Below are 12,150 nucleotides of genomic sequence, written 5' to 3'. Positions count from 1 at the left end.
CGTTTGGTGATCGCAGATTCTAATCTGATTCTCACTCTTGGGTTTCTTGACAACTTGTATGAGTGAGACCCAAGGGGGAGGCTCATTCCAAACCTTCTCAAAAATGTCAAGGTCAAGTTGGCATTGAATTTTCTTCTCTGTTTCCTGACATGAAATTGTATTAATCGCCATTGATGCACAACTGAGGGCACATTAGGATCTTCATGCAGCTTGCATGTAACACCTGTCAGCTTGCCCATACCAGGGAAGCGACCAGCATACTGTTGGTTACACAAAGGAAAGTGAGAGGGGAAAAGTTTAGGGGGGATATGCGTGGAAAGTTCTTTACGCAGAGGGTGGTGGGTGCCTGGAACGCGTTGCCAGCGGAGGTGGTAGACGCGGGCACGATAGCGTCTTTTAAGATGTATCTAGACAGATACACGAATGGGCAGGAAGCAAAGAGATACAGACCCTTAGAAAATAGGTGACATGTTTAGATAGAGGATCTGGATCGGCGCAGGCTTGGAGGGCCGAAGGGCCTGTTCCTGTGCTGTAATTTTCTTCTTTGTTCTTTGAATCATGTATGTGATTGCAATCGTGTGCAGATCTGTTTCTGTGTGGAAATTGATTAATGTGTCACATTGTCCCGATATGACATACTATAGAGCTTTCGTTCTAGTGTATTTGAATGAGACTGACATTTCAAAAGTTCTGAGAATTTTCATCGGTTTGTCACTGTTGTAAGGGAATTTTTTCTTATTCCTTGGTTTTCAGAGAATGGGGCAATCCTGAGGTTGGTTGAATGTTTTGTCTCCCATGACATTGACTGATGCTCCTGTGTCTAAGAGAGCATCTATGTCCGAGCAGCCAATGATCTCGTCACGTGGCTGTTTGCTGTGTCTGAGGGAGAGCTCAAAAGTATGTTGGGGTCATCTGCCTCTCCTTTAGCTATATTCTGTTGCCTTTTTGCTGTGGTATGCATACACAGCACCCTTCTGTTGGTATTGGTCTTAGCAGTTGATTTTGCTGATGAGTGACAAACACGAGCAAAGTGGTTGGGTTTTCCACAGGCTTTACACTGTTTACCAGTAGCAGGATACTGTCTGGTGTGGATAAACATAGCCACAGTGGAAACATCTTTTAGATAAGTCGGAGCTCTATTAATGAAACAGCTGTTGTGCTTTTCAGGTAGTTTCCTGGCACGTGAACGATAAATAGTGTTCACAGGAGTCTAACTTAGAATTTGAGTGAGCTTTAGCCGAGTTTGGTATAGGATATGAGACAAAGAGAGAGAGACAAAGATTATAGCAGCTGAACGTAAAGGCTTCTCTTTTTATTCTGTCTTAGTTTCACTTTCTCTTTGCTGGCATGTGTGTTGACAGCAGCCTCCAGAGTACACAATTGCAATTTCAAAACACTACAACAATATACTAAAGTGGAAGAATGTGCTATATGCCGATCCCACAACCAATAGATTAGATCAAAGCTCTGCAGTCATAGCACATCCATTCATGAAAGGTGGTGGACAATTAAACAACTAACAGGAAAAGAAGGTTCCACTCACATTCCCATCCTCAGACGGCTCGTGACTCCTCTTCTGTTGTCTCTCCTTTAGTTGTCTTCACATCTGTGCACCGAACCCCTCCAGGAACTGAGTCTTATTTAATTGGGGGAAATTTCTGCCCACCCAAAGAATGTTAGTCAAGCAGCTTGGCAAATCAGAGCTAGAGGAGAAGTCAAGAGAAGTGGTGGTGAGGTAAAGCTAGGTGTTGTCAGTGTACAGGTGGAATCTGACATGTTTTCAGATGAAATAAAAACAAGAAATGCTGGAAATACTCAGCAGGTCTGGCAGCATCTGTGGAGAGAGAAGCAGAGTTAACCGTGTCTGGCCCATTTCCCGCACCTCTACTCTCACCCCTTCCCCTCCCTCCCAGAATCGTGACAGGGTTCCCCTTGTCCTCACATTCCACCCCATCGGCCTCCATATCCAAAGGATCATCCTCCGCCATTTCCGCCACCTCCAGCGTGATGCCACTACCAAAAGCATCTTCCCCTCCCTTCCCCTGTCAGCATTCCGAAGAGATCGCTTCCTCCGTGACACCCTGGTCCACTCCTCCATTATCCCCACCACCTCGTCCCCTTCCCATGGCACCTTCCCCTGCAATTGCAGGAGGTGTAATACCTGCAAATTTAGCTCCTCTCTTCTCACTATCCCAGGCCCCAAACACTCCTTTCAGGTGAAGCAGCGATTTACTTGTACTTCTTTCAATGTAGTATACTGTATTCAATGTGGTCTCCTCTACACTAGGGAGACCAAACACAGACTGGGTGACCCCTTTGCCGAACACCTCCGCTCAGTCCAGAAGCAGGACCCCGAGCTTCCGGTTGCTTGCCATTTCAACACTTCCCCCCCACCCCCCCTCTCATGCTCACATCTCTGTCCTGGGATTGCTGCAGTGTTCCAGTGAACATCAACGCAAACTCGAGGAACAGCATCTCATTTACCAACCAGGCACTACAGCCTGCTGGACTGAACATTGAGTTTAATAATTTCAGAGCATGACGGGGCCCCCCATTTTACTTTTATTTTTAGTTATTTTTTTTTCTTTTTTTATATATTTTTTGTGTTTATTTTATTTTATTTCATCTTAGTTTGTTCAGTTTGCTTAACCACTGTTTTTTTTCATGTTTGTACTCGCTGTTCAATTTTCAGTCCATTAACACCCTATCTGTACTAATGCTTTGTCTTTCAACACGCCATTAACATATTGTTTGCCTTTGCTCCATGACCTTCTGGTCAGCTATTGTGTGACTTTGTCCTATTTACGCCTTCTCCTTTGTTGTCTTTTGCCCCACCCCCGCTTTACTTGCTTATAACCTTTTACATTTCTAATATTTGCTAGTTCTGAAGAAGGGTCACTGACCTGAAACGTTAACTCTGCTTCTCTCTCCACAGATGCTGCCAGACCTGCTGAGTATTTCCAGCATTTCTTGTTTTTATTTCAGATCTCCAGCATCCGCAGTATTTTGCTTTTATTTGAATGTTTTCAGATGATGCTGCCAAGGGATGATGTGAATGTAGATAAGAAGAGGGGGCCAAGGATATAGATCCTTGTGGGACTCCAGAGGTAACATTGTGTAAGTGGGAAGTGAAACAATTTCAGGTGATTCTCTGGCTACAACTGATGAGGTTGGAATAGAACCAGGTGAGGGCAGTCCCACCCAACTGGACGGTTGAGGAGAGGCATTGAAGGAGAATCGTGGCTGAAGGTACTTCCAGGAGATCTATATTCTCTTTTCCAGATTATATCAAATGACTCATGTACCTTTCTAGGTAATTTAGGAAATTGCTGCTAGAAGTTAAACTCCTTTAAACATTGAGCCATTTTTTAAAAACAAGGTTCAGATATATTTGTAGTAAACTGTATGACTTATAAAATACAGGAAATGCTGGAAATATGCAGGAGGTGTATCAGCAACTGAAAAGAGGAAATACAGAAAAACACTTTGTAGGTTTTGCTTCATAGTTTAACACTGGAATGTTGAACTTTTTTATTTTAGATGATCAACATTGGCAGTTTTCTTATCTGTTTAATCCTTCCTACCTACTTATAATTATAATTCTTCAGTGCCTAACAGATCTGCATTTGGTAAAAGTATATACATGTCTCATGATTGTAGGAGTCATATAAAATAACGTAAGGTCCCTTGTAAGCAATCTATATCTCATCAGTTGTGCATGACTTGCGCAGAAAGGAAATATTTTAAACCTTTTGTGCTGATTTCTGTATTTAAATGTTTTGAAGGTTACTTATTCTAAAATTACAGTCGTATTTTGAAGTAAAGATGGTAAGAGGACTGCCTAATTGAGTTTAGGGAAATACATTTGTATAGAGCCTTTAACGTCAGAAGACGTTCCAAAGCACTTCAAAGTAACATTCTTAGATGAAAATTAACACTGAGCCAAATAAGGAATCATAAGGACGGGTGACTAAAAGCTTTGTCAAAGAGGTAAATTTTAAGCAAGTATTTAAAAATAGGAGAGAGAGAGAGGTAGGGATATGAAGTTGTTTTAAGGAAGGAATTCAAAGCTTAGGGCCTAGATGGCAGAAGTCATGGTGACCGGTGGTGGGTGAAGCGAGTCAGCGATGAACAAGAAACCAGAGTTGGAAGAGCATAGAGTTCTTGGGGGTTTTAGGGCTGGAGGAGATAACTGTGATAGGGAGGGCAAGGCCCTGGGGGATTTTAACAGGGTGAGAATTTAAAATGACGAGTTGGTGGACCGGGAGCCAATGTACGCCAGCGAGGTTGTGAACAGATTTGCCTGAGACAGGTCAGGGGAGGGAGTTGAAGTCAGTGGTAGTGATTTGTGGTGGGGGCCAAAGATAATGATTTTGCTATTGCCAATGTTTAACTGGAAAAAGGTACAGCTCATCCAGGACTGGATGTTGGAAGAACAGTCTGATGGCATAGAAAGTGTAGGGGTTGAGAGAGATGCTGGAGAAGTAGAGCAAGGTGTTGTCTGTGTTGCATATAGGACCTGATGTCATGTCATCAGATGGGTGGCGCAGTGGTTAGCACCGCAGCCTCACAGCTCCAGCGACTCTGGTTCGATTCTGGGTGCTGCCTGTGCGGAGTTTGCAAGTTCTCCCTGTGACCGCGTGGGTTTTCGCCGGGTGCTCCGATTTCCTCCCACAGCCAAAGACTTGCAGGTTGATGGGTAAATTGGCCATTGTAAATTGCCCCTAGTGCAGGTAGGTAGTAGTGGAATTGAGGGAAGGTAGGGATGTGGTAGGAATATGAGATTAATGTGGGATTAGTATAAATGGGTGGTTGATGGTCGGCACAGACTCGGTGGGCCAAAGGGCCTGTTTCAGTGCTGTATCTCTAAAATAAAAATAAAAAGAGTAACTCTGGTTTCAAAAGATATGTTTCCAATTTATTCAATACACGTCTTCTGTGTTTTTATGAATTATCAAAATTCTAAGTCCACTGATAAAATGTAAAAAAAAAAATGATTTCTCTGTTTCAACCAAGCCAGGAGGTTTTTAGGTGGTGTAGCTTATTGCACAATGCCACAGTTTTCAGAATTTGTACAAAGCTAATAAAAAGTGCTGGTAACAGATGACAAAATCCTGATCATGAACATAATCACTTGGAGTAATGTATCTTTGGGCATTGAAGCTAACTTGAAAAATCATTTTCATTCTTGTTTATATGCTTGCTAGAGACTGAAACAACATGAAGTACCAATTTGCAGCATCATCCTTGCTCCTGTGTGTTCCCGACCATCTAATGTTTGGCAGTGTGAACATGTGCAATCTTGGACAACGTTTAAAAAAGCACCTATAGGTAAGTATCCAACTTCACTATGCCTGTTTATCCAGGGTTGTTTGTATCCTTCCTCTGAATGCATCTAAGTGGATCCATAAAAGTTAAAGCCAATTAGTTGGGCTCTACTAACATTTAAAAAAAAAATTAGGGTGCATGCCATAATTCCAGGTGTGTCCTTCTATTTGGGTATGTAGTATGGAAAATAAAATGTGATGATGGGAGATGTGATTGTGAGTCTGACGGAGAATTGAGATAGCCAAGACCAGCTTTTTCAGAATGGAGAACTTGTTAACATCAAAGAAACTGAACTTGATTCTTAGGAAAAGAATGCTCAGGTGCTACATTTTGTTATCTGTTGTATGCCTCGGAGACGTGGACAACAAACAAAGCGATTATTGATCTGAATTTTTTCGAGATGTGGAAATATTGGAGGATGTTCGGCATATCCTACATAAACACAGACTAGTGAGGAAGTAAAAACAGAAAGTACTGGAAATACTCAGCAGGTCAGGCAGCATCTGTGGAGAGAGAAGCAGAGTTAAAGTTTCAGGTCTGTGACCTTTCAGCAGAACTGGCAAAGGTCAGAAAGAATTAGGTTTTAAACAAGTGAAGGGAGGGAGGGGGTCAGCATTGGTGGGGAAGAGAACAAAAGGGAAGGTGTTTGATAGGGCAGAGGGCAGGAGAGATTAAATAACAAAGCTGTCATGGGACCAAGGCAAAAGAGTGTGTTGATGCTTGTGGTGAAAGACAAAGCATTAGTCCAGAGAGACTGTTAATGGCAGAATAATGAGCAGCTCTGTCTGCATGAAAAATAGGCACATGATTAAAAATAAAATAGAAAAATAAGGGCAGTCATGCTCTGAAAATGCTGGAAATGGCTGGAGAAAAGAGGAAGTTAGTGTATAATTTCAGAGACAAAGATACAATATGTCGGTCACATCATTAGAGCAGAAGGTAGACAGAGACAATTATTAGAAGGAAAGATCAACGGAAAACATAGAAGAGGGAAGAAAATGGATGATGCATATAATGGACTGGATGCAGTTTACCTATGCAGAATGTGCAAGGGCAGCACATGACAGACAGAGGTGGAGATCCATGGCCGTCAACCTTCTGGGATGAATATAACACCAACGAATGAACAAACAGTGCAGCTAATGCCACATCAAGCTGATAGCATATAGCAAACAATACACAGTTGTTACGACCTCTGTGAGATAGTTGACGTGAAAAATACAAGATACGAACCCCCAGACCAATTTCAAGAATTACACGACAAGATTTTATGTTTAAGACTTTTATTATAACAACGAAACAAAAAGAAATCCCATTAACTAAAGAGTACTTTTTAAGTAGTTGTGGCCGAGCCAGAGCTTTATAAAGGTTCAGCATAACTTCCCTGCTTTTGTACAGAGTGCCTCTATTTATAAAGCCCAAGATCTCATATGCTTCGCTAACCACTCTCTCAATATGTCCTGCCACCTGCAAAGATGTATGCACATGCATGGTGGTGTTAGAGATGATGGGGGGGGGTTCATAACAGGTCAGGTGATGAGGATTGAAGGATATTGGAAAAGTTAAGCTGCAAAGAGTGCACTAAACAAGATGTTTCATCAGTAGAGGATAGAACAGTTGGGGTTACTGTTCTTAGATATTAGTCTCACAATGGGCCTGGTGGAGAATAAGAGAGAGAGCGCTTTGGACTCATTCATGGAGGATTGCAGCCTATAAATGTATAAATAATAAGCTTCCCTAAAATTACAGGGTAGCCCTTCAGGAAACCCTGACCTTAAAAAAAAAAGCCAAAGAATCAGACTGCTGCAGTGCTGGAAATATTTATCTATCTTTTTAAGGAACTACGTGAAGTACAAGGATTAATCCTGCCTGATTTTGGATAATTAATCTAAACTACTTGTGCTTGGTTCCTCTGATTTTATGTCATCTTACCCTATCTGTTAGTTTGATATCTACCCTCAAAAACATACCATTTTTCAAACTGAAATTATCTAGATGCAAATGACCTGGGTTTTGTGTTTATTTTTATTATATGTGGAAGGTATTAGTAAAAAGAAACAAATTCCAAATTCTGGAGATCTGAAATAAAAGTGTGAACTACTGAAAATATACAGAAGATCGATCAGGATGGATGATAAAAGCGAGTAAGATGAAGCAGAAAAAGAGGGCTTATGACCGATGTCAATTTGATGATACAAATGAGCACCAGCCTGAATATAGGAAGTTCAGAGGGGAAGTGGAAAAGAAAGAGAGGCAAAGAAAGAGTATGGGCAGCTAACATAGAAGACTTTTCAAGACCCTTTTTATAGGTCTATAAGTAGTAAAAAAAAAAAGTAAGAGAATGGATGAGACTGTTTAGGGACCAAAAAGGGGACATATGATGCATGGAGGCAGAGGGCGTGCCTGGGGTGATAACTGAGTACTTTGCATCTGTCTTTACCAAGAAGATACTGCTGAAGTCAGAGTGAAAAAGGAAGTCGTTGAAATGCTGGATGGGCTAATAATTGATAAAGAGGAGGTACTTAAAGTCACCAGGACCAGACGGGGTGTATCCGAGGATGCTGAGGGATGTAAGGATGAAAGTTGCGGAAGTACTGGCCGTGATCTTCCAATCCTCCTTAGATACAGGGGTTGTGCTGGAGAATTGCATTTGTTACACCCTTGGGAAAGCTTTTAGAAATGATAATCCAGGATAAAATTAACAGTCACTTGGACAAGTATGGATTAATTAAAGATCTGTTGAGGGCAAATCATGTTTAACTAACTTGCTTGAGTTTTTTGATGAGGTAACAGGCTGGATGACAGTAATGCAGTTGATGTGATGTACATGGTCTTTCAAGTGCCACATAACAGGCTTGTGAGCAAAGGTGAAGCCCATGGAATAAAAGGGACACTGGCAGCATGGATATGAGGTTGGCTGAGTGACAGGGAATGTTGAATGGTGAATAGTTGATTTTTAGACTGGAGGAAGGTTTACAGTGGGGTTCCCTGGGGTTGGTACAAGGACCACCACTTTTCTTTATATATCACTAATGACCTAGACTTGGGTGTGCAGGGCACAATTTCAAAATTTGCAGAAGACGCACCTTAGAAGTATTGTGAATTGTGAGAAAGGTAGTGATAGACTTCAAGAGGACGTAAACAGGCTGGTGGAATGGGGGGGCACATGGCAGAAGATATTTAATGCAGAGAAGTGTGAAGTGATGCATTTTGGTAGGAAGAATGAGGAGAGGCAACAAAAACTAAAGGGTACAATTCGAAAGGGTGTGCAGGTATATGTGCACAAATCATTGAAAGTAGCAGGGCTGGTTGAGAAAGTGGTTTAAAAAGACATATGAAATCCTGGGCTTTATAAATTGAGGCATAGAGTACAAAAACAAGGAAGTTATGGGGAACATTTATAAAACACTGGTTCGGCCTCAACTGGAGTATTTTGTCCAATTTTGGGCACCACACTTTAGGAAGGATGTAAAGGCTTTAGAGAGGATGTAAAATAGATTGGCAAGAGTGGTTTTAGGGATGAGAGACTTCAGTTACGTGTATAGATTGGAGAAGCTGGGGTTGTTCTCCTTAGAGAAGAGGAGATTTGATAGAGGTGTTCAAAATCATGAGTCTAGACAAAGTAGGTGGAAGGGTTGAGAACCAGAGGACACCAATTTTAATGTGATTGGCAAAAGGAGCAATGCCGACTCAGAACTTTTTTATGCAGTGAGTGGTTAGGATGTGGAATGCACTGCCCCAGTGTACTGGAGGCAGATTCAATCATGGCTTTCAAAAGGGAATTGGATAAGCACCTGAAGAGGGAAAAATTGCAGGGCCTCGAGGAAAGGATGGGGGAGTGAGAGTAATGGAGTTGCTCTTGCAGAGAGCTGGCGTGGACACAATAAGCTGATGGCCTCCTCCTGTGATGTAACCATTCTGTGATTATATGAAAAGAAAACAAGGTAGGTTAATGTATTGCCTGTGAATAGTTTATCAGACTTTGTTGTTTCTGACTAAGGGTCTGTACCTGAAACATTAGCTTTTTTTAAGATGTTGATAAATCTGTTGTGTATTTTCAGCAGTTTCTGTTTCTACTATGAAAGATATTTCTTGAGATATAACTTGGCAGGAGACTGTCTCCTGCAGTAAAGAAATAAATCTGGACAGTGTTGATTTTGTTGAAATATTTTGACTTTTTACACAAAATTAATTTTATTTCTTCCTCTTGCAGACATTATTATTGATTTACCTGAATGATTGATTGCGCCTGTTCAAGATTTTTAAAACCCTATATTGTATCTGTCAGATTGGAATATCTTTCAAAAGAATTGTCCAGTAAATAAAATGTTAATATTTAAGTTAACCATAGAATAAAAATAAGTCTAGTAACTGCTTAATTTATGTATGGAATAAAAAAATCTTAATGTTTACGTATTGAAAATATTTAATAAATCCTCAATTATACATGGAAAAGATGTAATTTTTACATTAATATTTGAAAAAAAATTATCTTCTAATAAAATATTGCAAAGATTTACATTTTTCTGACTGGGCAACTAATTTTAGATATTAAATACAAATGAAATCGAGTATGATGTCCGATACAATGGTGTTCATTTGGGTGTTAAAGGAAGAGAAACCGAAATGAATTGTATCTCCCAACAGTTAATTGGTCTTTTTTATAACATTTCTCTCTTTAGTCCACCATCCTTCACCCAAGTGGATGTAATGGTCTGTTCAAGATATTAAATTGCTACTCAGCAGCTAGATAGCAAGAGGTTCATGAGAATAACACTGACTGTCCCATCCTTCAAATTTTTATCATTCTCTGACAAAAAGAACCTGTTGTCTGCTTGCTGACTTGCAGCAACACCACAGTTCAAATTGACCTCGCTGTGGAAAATAGATCATATACATGAACCTACATCTTGCCATCCTGGGCTACTGTTAGTTACAAATGTGTGACATCCCTACTGTCATGTAGTTTGTTGAGCCATATGCTGACTCTCGCAGTACCGGATGACTCCTACTATTGGGTCTCTTCGTTCAATATTACAAAAAAACAATTTTTTTAAAACTGCTTTGACCTGCTTAGTTTATTTTGAAAGCACTTTGTTTCATTTTCCAGATCTATTTTCAGGAATATAAAACGTAAAAAAAAACATAGAAACTGCTGAAAGGATAAATCAGGTACATCAATATATAAAGAGAAATGATAGGTTAACCCTTCAGGTTTGGATCACTTGTTTAAACTGGAGGAGAAAGTCTTCACTCCTGACCTTGCAGACTTACATACTTTGTGCCTACCTCTTTTGTGCTTCTAGAATTGAAATTTCAGTAGCTAACCTAATCTATATAATGTGTATAAATAGCTCTGTTTTGCTAGTTTTGTCAATTTTAAAGGCATCTTGCATCAAATACCCTTTAAATCATTACCAGTTAGATCAGTTAATGTTTCTTATCTATTCAGCAGGCAAAGTTCTGTAATTAAAAATGAAGCAGATCTCACCCCAATGCTTAACTGGATATAAATGTTGTAAATTTTATCGGTTGTCTATAAAGCCTGTTGGAGCAGCCAAGCTGCTTTTGAATAAATACATTGTGATTTGTTCTGCTAGGTGCACGACGGACATTTTCTCATGTGGTCAACAGGTATTCAAATCCAGGAAGTCCTGGGAATTGTTCTTGGGGATATTTAAGGAGCTATAACTGTCTGAACCTTGAGTCAGTTTGGAACTTCGAGGAGATGTAGTTCAGACTAGCACAGCTCTGCAGTCATAAGAAATACAAAACACATGTCTATAAAGACTATTTACAAAAGAATAGCTTGACATTTAAATTGAAACTTTTTGTTTCATGGAACTAGATCAAGGGATTTTGTTATATAGAGAGGTCGTATGGAAGCATAGGATAACTTTTGCAATTGAAATAATTAATTATTTGGCCTCCTTATCTCTAGAGACAATGGGTAAACGCCTAGAGGTGGTCAATGGTTTGTGGAGCAGCGCCTGGACTGGCTATAAAGGCCAATTCTAGAGTGACAGACTCTTCCACAGGCACTGCAGGTAAAATTGGTTTTGGGGCTGCTACACGGTTGGCTCTCTCTTTGCACTTCTGCCTTTTTTCCTGCCAACTGCTAAGTCTCGTCGACTCACCATTCTTTAGCCCTGCCTTAATGGCTGTCCGCCAGCTCTGGCGATCACTGGCAACTGACTCCCACGACTTGTGGTCAATGTCACAGAAATTCATGTCACGTTTTCAGACGTCTTTAAAGCGGAGACATGGACGGCTGGTGGGTCTGATACCAGTGGTGAGCTCGCTGTACAATGTGTCCTTGGGTATCCTGCCATCTTCCATGCGGTTCTATTGGCAAAGGCATCTCAAGCGCCTCTGGTTCAGTAGGGTGTATATGCTGGGGATGTTGGCTGCCTCGAGGACTTCTGTGTTGGACATATGGTCTTGCCACCTGATGCCAAGGATTTCCCGGAGGCAGCGAAGATGGAATGAGTTGAGACGTCGCTCTTGGCTGACATACGTTGTCCAGGCCTCGCTGCTGTAGAGCAAGGTACTGAGGACACAGGCTTGAAACACTTGGACTTTTGTGTTCTGTGTCAGTGTGCCATTTTCCCACACCCTCTTGGCCAGTCTGGACATAGCAGCGGACACCTTTCCCATGCGCTTGTTGATTTCTGTATCGAGAGACAGGTTACTTGTGGTAGGTGAACTCTTGAGCCACTCCCAGATCGTGGTCACCGATATTGATGGATGGAGCATTTCTGACGTCCTGTCCCATGATCTTCGTTTTCTTGAGGCTGATGGTTAGGCCAAATTCTTTGCAGG

General features: G+C 41.0%; 1 protein-coding gene across 1 annotated transcript in view; it reads left to right on the top strand.

Annotated features, from left to right (window-relative positions):
• Window positions 1-9,624, top strand: part of LOC137375638 (uncharacterized) — a 106,978-nt gene extending 97,354 nt beyond the window's left edge. Inside the window, exons 12-13 of the mRNA XM_068043020.1 lie at window positions 5,208-5,331; window positions 9,542-9,624. Coding sequence (XP_067899121.1) covers window positions 5,208-5,331; window positions 9,542-9,567 — 150 coding nt within the window. The 3' untranslated portion in view covers window positions 9,568-9,624. The remainder of the gene's footprint in view (window positions 1-5,207; window positions 5,332-9,541) is intronic.
• Window positions 9,625-12,150: the final 2,526 nt, after the last annotated feature.

Source organism: Heterodontus francisci, chromosome 12 (assembly GCF_036365525.1).
Source record: "Heterodontus francisci isolate sHetFra1 chromosome 12, sHetFra1.hap1, whole genome shotgun sequence".
Classification (NCBI taxonomy): domain Eukaryota; kingdom Metazoa; phylum Chordata; class Chondrichthyes; order Heterodontiformes; family Heterodontidae; genus Heterodontus; species Heterodontus francisci.
This window is presented reverse-complemented; position numbering and strand designations above follow the sequence as displayed.